Raw genomic sequence first — 17,771 nt, 5'->3', positions numbered from 1 at the left:
CTAAGAAGCATAAAGCATTATTGAAAATGATGAACTTTATATCACATGGGATCACCCATTACCAATAGTTGAAAAAACAGAAGTGAGAAAAGCAGATATAGTAATCCATGAAAAGAAGACAAAAGTAGCATTGATTACTGAAATTGATACACCCAGTGATTGCAATGTCTTATGTGTAGAAAGAGACAATGTCATAAAATATCATGATTTGCAAGCAGAAATGAGGGCAATGTGGAAGGATACCCAGAGATTTCCAATAGTAGTAGGAGCAATGGATCTCATAAAGAATTTACAGTCATACTTAGATATTCTACCAATGCATGCAACTCTGTATGACTTGCAGAAGGAGTCACTTCTGGGCACATTGTGGGTGCTGCAAACAGTACTAATTTTATGAACTTTAATTATACTTTGACTTAGGAATAGGGTCCCTTCCCATCTTGACATTATAAACCCAAAAGACCTGGAGACATTAAAGGGGGAGAAAGTCATAAAATACGAGGATTGGCAGCCATAAATGATAGAAATGCAGAAGGATACCCAGCCATTTCCAATAGTAATAGGAGCAAACTGTCTAATAAAAAGAATTTATAGTCATATTTAGATATGCTATCAGCATATGTAACTCAATACGAATTGCAGAAGGAGTCAATTCTGGGCACATTGCAGGTGTTGCTAAAAGCACTTTTGGCTAACATCAAATATTGAAACAATAATAAACTCATGAAGTTTAATCATACCCTGACTTATGAATCATTGTATTAGAAAACCAAAAGGCTTAAAGAAATTAAACTCAGAGAATCTATTGGAGGTCCGAATAGAGATAAAATCAGTAAGGAAAGGAGAGTAGTATCTTTTGAACTGAATTCATCCTCATGTCTTGTTGAGTACCTTCATGTGATAGACATTGTTTTCACAAAATCTCACCAAGATGATGCTCATATATAGACTGTATTTTATATATCATGGAGAGAGGTATGTTAAAAATAAAAAAGACAACTGGGTGCACAGGTCCCAGGATAAAAAACTGCCCAATTTTGGTGCACATACTAGTGCCAGAATTAGACACAAAAACAATCCTGCTACAGGGTTAGGCCAGGCTTACAAGGATGGCCACCCATGTAGTAGAAGGAAGTAGTAGTCCAAAAAAACACAAACTGAGGGGCCAAAAAAGAACCATAAAAATGGCAGATTGGACTATTGAGGTTGTTACTATTATGCAATAAGCCCAGAAGTTTCAGAAGAAGATGCTCAGAAAGATTAAGAGAGAAATTAGAGGAAAGAAAAGTACTCACACAAGAAAAAAATGTCAAAAGCTTCAAATAAAAATTTGTGTTCATTAATACAATAGATCCATGTAAAAGCATTAGCTAGATAAAGAAACATTGGGCTGCCTAGAAAAAGGACCAACAGAAGAAATGCAAAAATATAAAGAACAAATCCCCCCTTTAACGATATAAAAAGTTACATGGACATGGGAAAGAAAAAGAGATCTGATATGGTGCAATGTTTATGTAAAGAAGAACGCCAAACTAATCAACAGAAAAAAAGCATATACAGAGATATTTCAAGAGAAATACAGCCAAAGGCACCTGGATATGGAAAATTTCACAAACGAAAAAAAAAAAAAAAGAAAGGGGAAGTAATAAAGAAAAGCAGTAAGACAGAAGTTGAATAAATAGAAACTGAAGTCATTGATTATCTGGTAAGTGAAGGATTTAGTGCAGAAAATCCAGAACAGGTAATGTCACAGCATGACGGAACAATAAGTCCCCAGATTATGGAGTAGCAAGTATAGTAGCAGGCATCTGAAGAAGTATGGACATGGGAAGGAAAAAGAGATCTGATATGGTGCAATATTTATTCAAAGGAGAAGGCAAAACCAATCAATATAAAAAGGAGCACTAAAGATATTTGAAGACTCCCAGATATGGAAATGTTAATAATACAAAAAATATAACAAAACAAAAACGGAAATTAGAAAAAGGGATTGTCAAAGAATAATTTAAATAAATAGAAATGAAAGTTATGGATTATCTGCAAAGTGAAGAATTTAGTGTAGAAAATTCAACACAAGTAATGTCATAGTATGATGGAACAGTGAGTCCCCATGTTAAGGAGAAACATGTGGAGCTGGAAGCATCTGAAGACTTACCACACAGTGAGGTTCTAGAGTCTTCTGTATGAGACTGGTGCAAATATTCAGTTGAAGTTGCAAGCAAGGTAAGAACCAGGAAACAGTGGCAACTCTGACACAAACAATGTGTGGAGTAAAGGGCCATTGAGTCCCCATATGAAGGAGCAGCAGATGGAGCAGGTTGCATCTGAAGAGGATATGTCACATGAATATTTTCTGGAACTTTCTGTAGAATACATGCAAGAAATAGAAAGCAAAGAAGGTGCTCTCAATCTAAAAGAAAATGATCAAAAGGAAGTGCTACCTGATTTAATAGAATGGCTAGACATATTAAGATCAATGAAAGAAATAGATTACAGAAAGTAAATAAGATCCATAATGTTAGAAGTCTAATAAAAGAAATGAACACAATAATCAAGACTATAAATAGAAATTCATGGCATATAACAGAAGTAAATAGGATATATTACTGTGCAGCTAAACTAATAATCAACAAAGTCTTACCATAAAAAATGCATAGTAATAAGGGAAAGAAAGGGAAGAAATAAAATGCCAGCATGCAATCATTGAATAGAGAGAAATATGAAATATAAAATATAAAAAGTTACATAACTTCAACTATGTGATATAGACCCCATTGATCAATTATATTACAGCAACCATGAAACAGTGGCAAACTACTTTGCAGTTAAGTCATGACAAAGGAAAAATTATAATCCCAGAGGTTAATATACAAAGTTGACATTCCAGGGTGATTCTTTGTCACATTTTCTGTTTCGTCTTGCCTTTATTCCATTAAGCTGTTTATTTAAAAGATTAGACCATGGTTAAAATTTAGCTCCCAGAAAACCTACTTTTTTGTGGGTGACTTAAAATTGTATAGTTCATCTGATGAAGAGTTGAAAGTCCAACTGCAAGTGGTCAAAACATTCTCAGATGATATAGGAATGTCACTTGGTCTTGATAAATGTTTCAAAATCAACCTTTAAAGCACAAAAGCTGCAGCACCATGAAAATATCACTCTGGGACAGGAATGTTATATAAATGAATTTGAACAGGCGAGAGTGTATAGATATTTGGGAATTGACGAAGGATAACCAATAAAACATGAACAAATGTGTATTAAAATTTAGTAAGGAATTCTTCAAAAGACTAAAACTAATACTAAAAATGGATTTGACATCTAGGAAACAAGTCCAATCTATAAACCAAAAGGCATAGTATCAGTAGGACAAAAAACAAGAAAAATGCTTCATACTTATCAAATGATATATAAAAATAAAAATCAGTGTATACCAAGATTTTTACTAGAACAGCAGCACTGAAACATTTATACTATCAGTATCATATAAAATACTGCCCTTTCGTTCAAATCATGCATGCATTTTATATCCAAATTGGCATATAAAGTACACTAACAACTGTCTAAAAAGCTGACTGGATTTCAGGTACTTACCCTCTGTTTGTTCCATATCCATGAGGAAATACTGCTGCAGAAATCACAACAATTATAGCCGGTATCCCATAGCCTACAGGATACATATATCTCCTTCGAATCACATGGGTTCGGAAGGCTTTGACTGCCTTAAGGTTTTGTACCATAAGATGGAGCTGCAATGCACCCAAACACATCCAAGAGAAGGAGGCCAAGAGGGAATAGTGCAGAAAAGCTGAGATAACTTTACAGAGGATCTGAAAAAAATGTACAATTAGGTGTTTTAAATACCAAGGGCAGGGGGTAAACCAGATATTAATGCAGTCATGTCAATTCAGGTTATGTTGTATGGCAGCATTTCTGTTTTTTATGTATTCATCCAACCTCCCACCATTTTATCCTTATGACTATAGCTGTCAGCAAAACTGGGGTGTTCCTTATATCTACCACCCTAAATGAAAGGACTTTCAATGTGACACTGATTAAGGTTCAAGACATTTGAGCTGGGAATAAGCACATGCCACATGACATTTAGTTCTATGTGTGGTTAAGGATTCAAAAAGGTGTGAAAAGACAAACTGAGTAGATATCTGCTGCTCCATCATACTCCTGGTTATCCTGATCTCAGAGTATGGCAATACAGCTTATTGACCTGTCTTTTCTTTTGATGAATTGGCCCTTATTTTTATTATTGTCAGCTCTGTGAAAACATGTGCAGCCCGCAGAAGCATAACTTCCGTGGTGGGTAGTAAGCTTCTTTTGTCATTAGAACAGTAGAAGAGATGCGGTATGAACTAGGGAGTATACACTATTGAAAATACAATGGTTAAATAGCTTTTAATTGAACAAGATAATGTTGAATGGCAATCCTTCAAAAAGAAAGCTCACACCAAAAAAAAAAAAAAAAAAAAAAACAGGTGTTTTTGTCAAGGCCTCCAACCCCTTCACCATCAGCAACTTATATATGTCAGTTCCTAGATCACACAACACATGGGGAAAATGGCAAATTTCCAATCACTGCTGTATCAAGATTTCTCACAAGGACTATCATTTTACAATTGCTTGAACATTTCAGTAATTTGTGCAAGTCTCTACCTCTATTCAACCACCTGAATATTTGACCATCACAAATGCAACAAGAAATGCCTTTATTAAATTATCATGCATGACATAGGCAATCATACATTTATATAAATGAAACAAACCATACTGACATAATTTTAGTTGCAAATATAATACATAACTTACAATGAATCCAGTCATTGTCAGTCAAACATTACATAGCTCATTGAAATCCTAGCTTATTTTAAACCTTGTTTCTCCTCTGCGTGTATTGTTCCCACACTTCCAATTTTTCTATGTAATTTGCTCCTACCCTTTTCTAAAAATCCCAGTTCTAATTGTTTTATCTCTGTTACTATATTCGCTACTTCTAATAAAGTTGGTTTAAACCTTGATTTCCTTTTCTAGTAATTGCTTTTTTGGCACCCACCATAATTAGAATTAGCATAGCTTTACTATGTCTAGGCAATTCCAATTTTGTATCATAGCTCAAAAAAATATTTCCTTAGTTACAACAATTTGCTCACCCAGTATCGCTGACAGAGCAGTCTTCAGGGAATCTTTAAAGTCTGCCAACTCATCACCCTCCCAGAAAATATGTTCTGAATTACCTCTTTCTTCCCCATCACACCTCCAACATTTATTGTCTACCTGAGGAAAAATTATTTGGAGTGCACTTGGGTTATAAAAATACCTATGTAAACACAGGAAAAGATCCTAAAACTTTTACACTGTGTTGTATGTTTGGGAGACATACATATGTCCCCCAATTCTTTTCTGTGAATTGCTTATTCAATCTGTCTATTCCTAATCTTGTCTAATCTCCTCTGATTGATTCTTATATTTGTCATGTAATATTGCATATGCACTACCAATTATTCATTTTTCAGCAGTCGCTTCTGTTCTAGATTCTACTAAACGAATTCCATGAGTTGTTGAAAGAACTGTGCATCTGAAAACGTTCAATGCAGGCTTTTACTAGAATGGCTCACCCAGACTCTGCTACACTTTGCTGTGAGAGAAATGTTAGTTTGCTTTTTATTTGTTGTATTACTTTATTGCCTTTTTCTATTTTGAATACTGTGATTTATTTACCTTGTGTTTTACTTGTATTCTGCTTTTAATTGCATATTAAAAATTTAAAAGAGACCACAGCTCTGTCTCTTGTGAGTCAGGCAGAAATTAGTACAGTTGAATAAAACAAATCAGTTAAGGTTAATCATCTGTGAACTGAGGGGGTGGAGCTAGGAACTAAACCTTCTATTTAAGGGGTAAAATAAAAACATTTCAGAGCTTTACTAGAAAGGATCAACTAGACTCTGCTACACTTTGCTATGAGGGAAAGGTTAGTTTGCTTTTTATTTGTTGTATTACTTTATTGCCTTTTTCTATTTTGAATACTGTGATTTGTTTTATTTACCTTGTGTTTTACTTGTATTCTGCTTTTAACTGCATATTAAAACTTGAAAAGAGAGCAGAATTTTTTTCTCCATCCTCTTACCCGGTTACTGTAGTGTTCTTAAACACCACTGTCTTTCTAGTTGCCTTCCCCTTATGTTAATTTGACCATATATCTCATTTCCTCTCTGTTTTTACTGGCTTGTGTGAGTAAGCACAAAATTATCATTTTGTGAAATTACTCCACTATAACTATTTAAGTTTATTAGCCATCCTACTGTATTCCATATTACCAGAATACAAAAGTGACCACCTCCTTTCAATCTATCTTGCTGTTTTAAAAAAGTGACTCTCCACTAAAACTTAACTTTTTAGACAGATAAAAACTTAAGTTACCTACTTTCACATCTAACTCCTCTAGTGCACACTGCAGTGTTTAGGATAAACAATTTGTTTTCATCTTAACTTTAAGCATCCCTGTGACTAGCACTTGCTTTAAAACCTGCTGAAAAGCACTAGGAAGTCTTAAACTGATACAAGCACTCCACTCTCCTTGTTAATGAGGAGAAATTAATTGTAGGCATTACACAGCCTATAATTGCAAAGTACCTGGCTAAGGTAAGGGAAAACAGCTCTTGTACTTTACAAAAAAAAAAAAAAGCAGCAAACCAGACATGTCCAAAGGTCAGCTTCCGGTGATTTCTCCTGTCCACCTGGTGAATCTGGGTATACTGGGGCAATGCAGCAATTGCCTCATGTACAAAGAAAACCCTCTTCTCCTACCACCCAACACTACAACCTGCGAGAAAAGCACTTACATAGCCAAACTGGAAGCAAAGCTCTCTCCACCCAAGATTGTGCTAGACAGTCAAGAGGAGAAGGTTAAAACCCACACTACACTTCAAGCAACACATACCCTTCTAAACCCACACCACCAACACCCACACATAGCAACACTAAACCCACATATGTGGAGGCCCTTAACATTAACTTGCCCAAGCAACAAGGACTTCCGAAACTGAAAGCAAGCAAACACCAATCACAAACAAAGTGTCACATAGCTCACAACACCAGTGTGCCACCCAACAACAGCCCCTAAGGCAAGAGAACATACCCAACACTTTAGTCATAGATGACTTTATAGTCAGGCACACTGATGTCCCACTCACCAGGCTGAACAAGGAGAAAATTACAGTCATCTGCCTGTCAGGTGCCAGGATCCACCACATAACGCATGCACTCAAGTCACTCCACAAGTAGTACAAATATGACTCTGTCATTGTCCATGTTGGAGTGAAAGACTTAAGATGTACCTCCCTGGACTACATGAAAAGAGGCATGAAAGAGCTCTCAGATCATGTGGCCCAGGCAGGTATGACCTTAGCCCTGAGTAGCATCCTGCCTTCACCCAGAATGATACCACAGTATAAGGACAAAATGACTGACTTCAACAATTGGCTAAGCTTCTGGTGTCATTCAAAGGGGATCCATTATCTGTCTTCCTGGGACAACATGATTGACAGACCACAATGCTTTGCCAGAGGTGGTCTGCACCTGTCGACCTTGGGATTCAGGTTGCTGGCTAAGGCTCTTGCCACCCCTATAGTGCCTTTTTTAGGCAAAGTTCAAAGGACAAAACCAGCACCTTAACAGGTACAAGCATGCAAAATCTGAAGGTAATGCTACTCAATGGCAAAAGTCTAATGTTCAAAATACACTCTCTCAAGGCACTCCTAAAATGGAGAACATTGATATCTGTGCAGTAACTGAGACCTGGTTCAAGACTCCGGAGAGCACCCCTGCAATACCAGGCTACAACTCTTACCACACGTTTCGGCAACCAAACCAGGACCAAAACACTAAAGGTGGAGGAGTGTCCATATTCACCGAGGATATTCACAACACCAGGCTAGTTGCCCAACACAATGCATATGAAATTCTCCAAGTGCAACTAACACTACATAAGACGGCAATCCAAATTGTAGCCTGCTACAGATCCCCCACCATGCCCCAAGATTCTCACTACATCTTTTTAAACATACTGAAAAATATTAAGATACAACAAAACACCCTAATACTTGGTGATTTCAACTACCCTGCATTAACTGGGAAAACTACTCATGTACCAACACATTTGCCCAATGGTTCTTGGAATTCATAAATACCAATGCCCTGGATCAACTAATCCTTAGTCCCACTAGGGACTCTAATATCCTAGACCTGGTCATTACAAACATGGGAAATTGATGCTCCACATCTATGGTCACCCCCTCGTTGGTCAGGTCTAACCATAAGCTAATCACCCTTGACATCTACATCCTACACCCCCATCCCTCCAGTAAGGAAACCTCCATAAAAAACTTCTCCAAAGCCAACTTCATGCTACTCAAGTCAGAAGTGACAAACTTCATGATACCCATGAAGATAGGAACTGAAAGTTTGACTGCTGAATCCTACACTAAGGCACTGTACGAGCACATCCACTTGTGCATGAATTGTGCCATCCCCAATAGAACTAAGATGGTCTCCTCCAAAAAATGGAAGCCAATCTGGTGGTTCCTTGTCATAAATAAAATTGACAAAAAAAGGAAGGAACTGTTGCAGAAAAGAGGAAAATCCCAGAATGCAAAAAACTCCCTTACCAGCCTAAGTAAGATGCTGAGATCCCTCATAAAATCCTGCAAAGCTAGTTATGAAAATAAAATTGCCAAAAATTCTAAAGACAACCACAAGGCATTCTATAGCTATGTCAAGAATCTAAATGGCAATGCTCAGATCTGCTCTGAGCTACAACAGAATGGCATTAAATATACTGATCCCAAGGATACTGCCAATATCCTGGCAGATCGCTTCAGTGCAAACTTCACCCCCCTCTCACCCTCTAAAGCGCCCATCTCAGTACCAAAAGATTGCCAAATTTCGGTAATAAAACCCACACAGGTAAAAAAAAAAACACTCTCCAAAGCTAAGAATACAGCATCCATGGGACCAGATGCCATCCCAGGTTGTGTACTACATGAACTACAAAATGAACTGGCACCTCACCTAAGTGTCATGTTTAATCATAGCCTCACCTCAGGTTTCGTGCCCACTGAGTGGTGCACAGCTACAGTTATCCCACTCCACAAGGTGGGATCCACCTTGGATCACGGGAACTACTACCCCATTAGTCTGACGAGCCTGATCTGCAAGGTCACGGAACATATTATCATGGAACTTATAAACAAAGACATTGGCAACCTTCAAACACTGGACACCACCCAGTTATGGTTCATGAAGGGCCATGAATGAGGCAGTGAGGTATATTGATGGTAAACTGCAGGAAGGAAAAAGGAATGAAAAAAAAAACAGATTCATAATGTTTGACTTGTATGCCCATGTGAGACCCTGCATTAATGTGAAGAACAAAAGCAAGCTATTTCTTGGCTCAGAATTATTTCCTGAACTTTTCAATAATTGCACGCATTTTGTACTTTTCAAATTCTCACAACTGTAGATGTAATTCAGTAAAAATGTTACATTACTTGAGTTCATTATCAGATTCTGCACCCAGTAAAGATACACTAGCAATTAAATAACCCATCAAACTTGGAGTATGCTTAACCAACCTCAAGATGTACACATAAAGCCATAGTTCCATGAGCTACCTGAATAAACTAATTGTTTTAAAGTCATGGTGGATGTTCCAGGTATTGGAGTCATTGTAATATCCACAGGAAAACATATGGAAAATTAAGATGAATCTGAATGAGCAATGGATGAAGGCAAAAGGGTACATAACACATACCTCAAACTGGCCAGAGATTTTGGTACAATTCTGAACTCAATCATAGTAGAAAAACTAAATAAATTTTGAGTAAACCTCAGTCTCATCCACTTGATTGCAATCTGGTTACCTTCACAGGAGACCAGCCACCAGTGGAGTTCCCCCATACCTCTCAACTGTCCAGATTTTCACAGAAAGTCCAAATATTTGCGTCATATTTTTGGTCTGATTCTCATAAAATTTGTGGTTTTCTGGCAAATCACTGAGGACTGAAGTAACTGAAGTAACCCCCCCCCCCCCACACACACACACACACAAACACACACTTTTAAATGTAAACAAGTATAGACCAGAATGCACACTTACAAAATAAATGCATGGAACAATGAAGGGAAAATATATTAGTAAGTTAAAATGGAGGCTTAGTGGGTAGTTGGGTGGTACAAGTGAGCAGTTTAACTACAACGATATTGACAAGAGCTATAGACAGTGATGTTACTAAAAGGAATTCAGTGTACATAGTTTCACAAAATAACATGGCAGAAAAGAAAACTTAGTGGATGGGCCATGTGGTGAAATATAAATTTATGCTGAGAAGTGAAAGGAGTTCTTAGTTAAAAGATAGATGAGAGGAGCTGTACTACCATTGGATGGCACCAAATAATAATAGCAGGAATTCATGTAGAGTCGGCTAGTGGGAGGCGAGTAAAGGAGTGTTGTTCTATCAGCAAAAAATACGCCACCAGGCTCAGGGAGCCCTAAGAGTAGGCAGATAGGTGCCCAAGGATCTTGAGCCCCAGCATAGGCCAGTGAGTCTGGATTCAACAGCACAGTTCTGGGAGGGAGAAACTCAGAGAAAACTTGGGAGACAGAGGAAGGAAAAGAAGTGTGAAACAGAAGTCACAAACCACATCAGTGGATGCAGCAGACAGACAACAGGTGATAATATAGAACACTTCTGGAATTTCTGCTCCAATAAAGAGAAAAGGAATGATGCAGAAGTTGAAAAGGGAAATGGTAACATAGTAGTATTACAAAAAACAAATGCTGAAAGTTAAGAATGCATATACGCTGAGAGAGAAAATTAAAAATGCATTCCATGTGATCAATTGGGACTTCTTTGTAACTCAGGGAAACAGAGGATTCAGAGACAGATTGCAACAGAGTTACAGGGTGATTAATGGCTTTGTATGCAACACTACCTTTAAAATACTGAAAAATAGCAAACAACCAGAAAAGGCCACAATCGGTAGAGGTACTAGGCAAAGGTACCTAGTATCAGTGGGGCAGTTTTACTAGTTATAGAAGGTTTACCAACCAGGATCAGGATTATATTGAGACAATAAAAAGGAAAGGGGTGGGGTCAGTAGGGTCAAGTGTGGTTCAAGATGCTTCACCTGTCAATGGATAACCAATTTTTCTAACCAATAGGAAACAGCAGGTGACATTGGGGAAATTTACATCTAACTATCACATGATCAATACAGGTCCCCCATGGATGTGTGCTCTCCCCACTGCTATTCTCCCTCTACACTAATGACTGTTCCTCTAAGGACCCCTTTGTCAAACTTGTTAAATATGCAGATGATACAACTATCATCAAGCTCATCAGGAAGGATGATGAGTCTGCATACAGATGGGAGGTGGAGCAGCTGGCCCTTTGTTGCAGTTAGAATAATCTGGAACTGAACACTCTTAAAACTGTGGAGATGACAGTGGACTTTAGGAATAGTACTACAATATTATCCCCCCTCTTTATATTTAATACTGCTGTGTCAGTTGTGGAATCCTTCAAGTTTTGGGGATATATAATCTCCCGGGACTTGAAGTGGGAGACTAATGTAGGGTCCATCATAAAAAAGGCACAACAACGATTGTACTTTCTGCAACAGCTGAGGAAGTTCAACCTCCCACAGGAACTGTTGATTCAGCTCTATACAGAAGTTATTGAGTCTGTTCTCAACTCATCCATAACAGTGTGGTTTGGATCTCTGTCTAATCATGACAAAAATAGGTTACATCGAATAGTCAGGTCTGCCAAAAATATCATTGGTGCTAGTTTGCCCTCCTTACAGGACCTGTACTATTCCAGAGTCATGAAAAGGGAAAGAAAAATCATTACCAAACCTTCACATCCAGGCCACCATAATTTTGAACTATTACCATCAGCCAGGTGTTATAGATTAATATGCACCAAAACAAGCAGATATAAGAACAGTTTTTTTCCACAGGCCATCAAGTTCATAAATGGTTAACTCAACTTATTAGGCTGGGGTACTCTTTTTCCCAAGCCTCTGAGAATTCTGCGGTATTATTTACATATTGTTAATACCCATTTCTTTCAGAGTTTATTTCAATATTTCTTGCACTGAGTTCCACTTTGCACCTTGTATGTATATGTATATGCATATTTACTTTTTTGTCTTGTTCTTAATAGCTGTAAATATGTCATTTATGTAATTCATACTTGGAGAGTTACTGAAACTGGAGTCAGATTCCTTGTATGCTTGCATACATGGCCAATAAATGTGATTCTGGTTCTGATTCTGATGAGGATAACTGTATACTTAATGGCAGAAAAAGGAGATGAGGTGCTACCACATGTCTTGGATGGGCTTCAAAAGTGTGCCAGGATGTCAGGATAAGAGATAAAAAAGAACAAGACTAAATACATGAGAATAGGTAGGGGTCAAGGAGAAGGACCCATGTGAGTAATCCAGGAAGCCAGGCCACCAACTATTTTGTGATTACTTGTTGGACACACTTCAGAAGAAGCAATTACTTCAAACACTAAGGGCATTGAAGTAAAATTGACGAATAGATTTAGGTCCCATATCTCTTCCTTATATTCTTTGTCTTCTACCATCACCTTTATTAACTGGGTAAATACTGTCTGTAACTTCTCAATATGTTAATATCCTTAATTCTGTATGGGCACCAGAAAAGAGCACTGTACTCCAACAGCAGCCAGCCAGGAATCTATAAAGAGATAATATAACTTGTCTGATTAGGGATTCTTTTCCCCTAAGGATATGTACAGCCCAGTATTTCACAGGCCTTCAATAGAGATTTCCCTGAGAGCTCATTTATGCCACCATCACACCAAAGTCTGCGCTTTTCTTAAGTCACTTTCAATATCACAGTGATGTGGTACATCAGCAAGCAAGGGGGGCATGGTCTTACTTGTGTAGACTAGCTCTTCATGTCTGGAATCTAGATGTCCAGTATTAAGTGGCTTTTTAGGTTGCCTACATTCCTTCATAGGTTCATAGGTTCATAGGTTCATACTAGGCTATCTGCCCGAGGGCATTTACAAGCCTAGCCCATTGGCTCTGGCAGTATTATGTTTTCTGTGAGACGTTTCTTCTTCTGGATATCTGTTGTGTTCTTTGTTATCTGTTTTCTACTCAGCAGTCCAGTTGCATTTATGTCAACCCATACCCTCCTGTTGTGCCTTGTGTTGTAAAGAAGAAAGATGCTAAAACAAACAAGAGTGGGCCAGGACTGAGTGGTACACCACACTTGTGACAGGCTCTGAGTCTGACATGGGCGCAGCAAAACCTGACCTGTGGGGTTCTGTCACAGCAGTTTTTGCAAACCCATCTTGTGATGTGGGTTAACATTTAAGCTGATGAGTTTTTCAATGATACGGCTGACATCAATGCCTCATCAATGGCTTTGGACTGCCTTAAAAAAAAAACCAAGATCTAAAACACTGGTCTGCCCTGCCAAAAGCCAAACTCTGATGGATCCAAATGGAGTCTGCAATCTATATTTCTTTATTTATATCCATTATGATCCTCTCCATGGCTTTCTGCAGATAAGGCTTCAACTAATAATTTCCAGTAATGGTGATTGCAGGGTGCTATGGGGTGGTGGCAGGACCCACAGAAAGGCCACAGTTGTGGCAGTGCGTAGGTAAGTAAGACTATGATTAACAGCTGTCTAGCTGTGCTGTTTTTCCTCATAATGAGTTATTTGAGCAGCACAGCAAGGGGGACACCATCAGGTCCCATGGATGCTGTGTTTTTTTTTTTGCAGTTCAGCAGTTCTCACTGGGGCGTTGGAGATGGGGGGGGGCTGCGTATAGATAAGATATCTCTCCTTTGGGGGGGGGGGGGAGAAGTTGCACTGACCCCTGTCAGCCAGTATGTTGGCACAATGTGGGGATCAAACTTCACATCATTTTGAACTAGTTCTGAGCATATCTGGGAGTTTCCTCCCAGGTTTCTAGCAAAATATAGTGGCAGTCTCTTTGAGCAGTTCCAGTACACATTCTCACGGATGGATGCTTCACAGAGATGAGTTTATGGACATTTTCCATCAGTGAGGAACTCCACAGGTAGATTTTTTTGACTCCTCTTTGAACAGAAAACTTCCTCTTTTTTGCACCAGAGTCCCAAGTCCTCTGGTTTGGAAGGTGGAGGCCCTACCATTTCCTTGGAAGGAGATGTTTCTCTATGCCTTTCCTTCCCTTTCCCTTCCCCATGATTCCAAGGGTCCTGTTCAAGATCAAGGAAGACTCCTCCAAAATCTTGCTGGTGACTCCCTTTTGGCCTAGACAGCATTGGTTCCCCCTTCTTCTTCATCTAGCCAGGTGTAAGCATCTCAAGAGTAGACCTTCTCACACAAGACAAGGGGTCCCTGATCTATGCTCACTTGTCCATTTTTCAGCTGATGCTTTGGGTGATAGGATGTTGATCCCCTCTAGGCACCTTTTTTTTCCTGAGGACATATTTAGGGTTCTGCTGGAGGCCAGAAAACCCATTACCAGGAAATTATATTTGTCCAAAGGGAAGAGATTTTCTGTCTGGTGCCTTTCTCATAGCTAGGATCAGTTTTCTGTGGGGATCCCTTTTTTTTTCTCTTATTTGAATGAATTGCTCCGTGCTGGGTTAGCATATTCTTTTATTAAACCTCACCATTATTTCTGCCATTAACTCCTCCTCTTTTCTCTAGGTTTGAGGTCAAACATTTTCTTAAAGGTGTTCTTAATATCAGCCCCCGCCCACTCCCCAAGAAGCCTATTCCACCTTCCTGGGATCTCAGTTTTGTGCTTGAAAATTGACTCAAGCTCCTTCTGAGCCTGCAAGTTCAGCTTCTTTGCAACATTGTACTTGGAAGACTGTTCTTCTTTTGGCTGTTACTCTGAAGTGCAAGCTCTTATGGACATTTTTTCATTCTTAGTTTTTCATAGGGAAAAAGTGTAACTTCATACTAATACTTTTCTATGCCCACAGTGGTTATTGAGTTTTTTTGTTAATTAGTCTATTAATTTACCCTCCTTTTTTCCTTCTCCATAGTCTGCTAGAGAAAAAGTTCTTCACACTTTCGAATTTCATAGACAGCTCATTATTTAGATAAAACTAAGGCCATTCACAAATCTGAGCAACCTTTCATTTCTTTTCATCCCAGATCTCTATGTTTGGTTGTTTCTAAGAAAATCATAGCCATCTAACCCTCTAGGGCTATTTTTTTTTTTTGTTACTTCTTTCATGGAAATGTCTTTCTATCACTGTAAAGGTTCATTCTACTAGAACCATTGTTTCCTTAGGTACTTTTTCAAAAGATTGGATACCAACTCAATCCTTGAGGCTGCCACTTAAACTTCTGTCCATACCTTCAGTAAGCATTACAAAATGGATGCTATTACCAGTACAAGACCTGGCTTTGCCAGAGCTAACCTGCAAGGGTTTCTAGAGGGCTCATCTCTGCCTTCCTACTCCCAAGTTTCCAACTGAGCTTTTCTGCTCTCCCTTTTGTTAAGAATACTGTAACAGTGATATGGAAGGACAGCACAGTTGTGTATAATCTAACCATAACAGTAGATGTCCTTCTCTTCACTGTTTCAGTATTCAGCCCCTTCTGCCCTGTCCTGTTTCTTTTGTCTTCCTGACTTGGAATTATTTTCCTTTTACTTGTTCTGGATGCATATGTTCTACCTAATTCCGAGGAATATTGTTCCTCTTGGGGCTTTTCACTTCTGAGGTATGTATGTCCGCATGTCACCTTTATGACCTGTGCCTTGACTAGGGAACATACATGGGATTACAGCATCCTTGAACTTCTAAGGCTTTGGTATATTGGCTAGATGTTGGCCTATCCTTGGCAAGGAATCCCTTTTGTTAAGAATACTTCAACAGTGAAGAGCAGGACATCTACTGTTATGGTAAGACTTTACTCAACTGTACTTTCTCTAATAAAGCATCCTGTGCTTGACATATGTTGAAGTAGTGGCTCATTGTTTTCTCTTTGGTGTGGCTTGTCAAGGTTTTGCTGTGATATTCTGTCCTTATGTACCTCATGGCTTAGGCCCTGTTTAATGTACACCATTAGCACTCCCCTAGCTTCTATTCCATCTTATATCAGCATCTAATAACATGATATCTGTATGCCTCAATCCCCTTTATCAGTGTATGTGATATGTCATCATTTCAAGCATTACACATTCTCCATTTTTCTCTGGTAACTGGTTAACTTGATTAAATAAAAAGCTTTAGAAAATTCTGCACATGAATACTCGTACCTTATATTTGGTCTGGGAGATGCCGAAAAGGAAAATACCATCTGCTATAAGCAGGCAGATACAAAGGTTGAGGAGAAGTGTTGTACTTGCATTTTGAATAGAATGGCACAGTCGAAATGTCATGATGGAAAGAATCAAGCAGATGACTGAGAAGGTAAGTCCAATGAATGAAATTATGGTTAGTGGCTTGTCATCCTGAAATTAAGAAAAACATACATATCAGTTATATTGAAAACAACTACATTATGCAGTTAGTATAGCTATTCACTAACCAGGATTTCTATTATGGAGGGGTAGATAAGACATACAGAATTAGTCAGATATCACATAGCTTTGAATATTATGTGAAATAGATATGTGAAATAGATATACTTCTTGTTGTATTCCTTATCTTTTTAATATTTCTCTTCCTGATATTTATTTCTGAGAAACTGTTATAAATGCATGAATTGTATAATGATTCCCATTCATATGTCTCTGTAGGAGACACGGTCTTTCTGTAAGTGATAAAGTCTTTTTGTAGTTGACAAAGTCTGTTGCTAAGAAAGTAAATGTGTTGCCATAGTTCACGTTACATGCATATGTATAGCCTATCAAGAAAATGAGACAGAAATAGGATCTATCTAGTTTAATCTGTATGGTTTCTGGAGCTACCATTCCAAATTCTTATCCCGGTACCATCCTTCTTTTCAGCTACATACACTGAATACTTTAGTGACTTATTAACTTTTTCACAACCAATTCAAGTAGTTTATTATATCTTCTACCATTCTCTCAATCAATATCTGCTTTCTTGTATACATTTCAAAACTCCCCATTCTATCTGCAGGGTCTATATTAGATCTTCAAATGCTTAGGTTGTCAAATGCCGAAATATCAACACCTAAACGTCGAAGTCTAATAAATGTGACAGGCCAATTCGCTTGGCCGTCATCGGGGATTTGCCCTTTTCCCCAATATTAGAGTGATCTTGCAGTTGGTATATTTAGTTGGGAGGTGCGGGGGCACAGCTCCTCATGGCAGGGGGTGTGGGAGGCAAAGCCCCCCACTTGATTAGGGTTTTAGAGTTTGGGGGTTTGTTGGCCATGCGCATTTTTTCCCTGGGAATAAATTCATGTAACTGGCCTGTTGTGTTTATTAGATTTCAACATTTAGATGTTGACGTTTCGGCGTTCGACAGCCTAAGTGTTCGAAGATCTAATATATATCCGGAGGTTATGTCCCTCTTCGCCCACTTCCATCCATTCTTTTCAGTTTACTCCCTTGCAAGTCATATTTATTAGCTTGTGTACCCTAAACAAGTATAACTTTTCCCTTCTGGTATCTTGCCTCTGCTGTAGTTTAATAGTTTAGGGACTCCTCCTCTTTATACTGTTAAGAAATTTACACCTTAAGTAATAAAAGAGCTATTGAAGCAGGCAAAAAACAAAAACATGCTGTTTTAAT

The 17,771-nt window shown here is 38.4% G+C and overlaps 1 protein-coding gene across 1 annotated transcript in view; it reads right to left on the bottom strand.

The window, feature by feature from the left end:
- LOC122810704 (putative adhesion G protein-coupled receptor E4P) overlaps positions 1-17,771 on the bottom strand; it is a 96,940-nt gene that overhangs the window by 34,129 nt on the left and 45,040 nt on the right. Inside the window, exons 2-3 of the mRNA XM_044082269.1 lie at positions 16,326-16,520; positions 3,595-3,830 (exon numbers count right to left, since the gene is read on the bottom strand). Of these exons, the coding sequence (XP_043938204.1) occupies positions 3,595-3,830; positions 16,326-16,448 (359 nt within the window). The 5' untranslated portion in view covers positions 16,449-16,520. The remainder of the gene's footprint in view (positions 1-3,594; positions 3,831-16,325; positions 16,521-17,771) is intronic.

The sequence above is a fragment of the Protopterus annectens genome, chromosome 9.part0, assembly GCF_019279795.1.
Source record: "Protopterus annectens isolate FY-2018-M chromosome 9.part0, PAN1.0, whole genome shotgun sequence".
Classification (NCBI taxonomy): Eukaryota; Metazoa; Chordata; order Ceratodontiformes; family Protopteridae; genus Protopterus; species Protopterus annectens.
The sequence above is the reverse complement of the archived record's forward strand: the minus strand, read 5'-3'. Positions and strand labels throughout refer to the sequence as shown.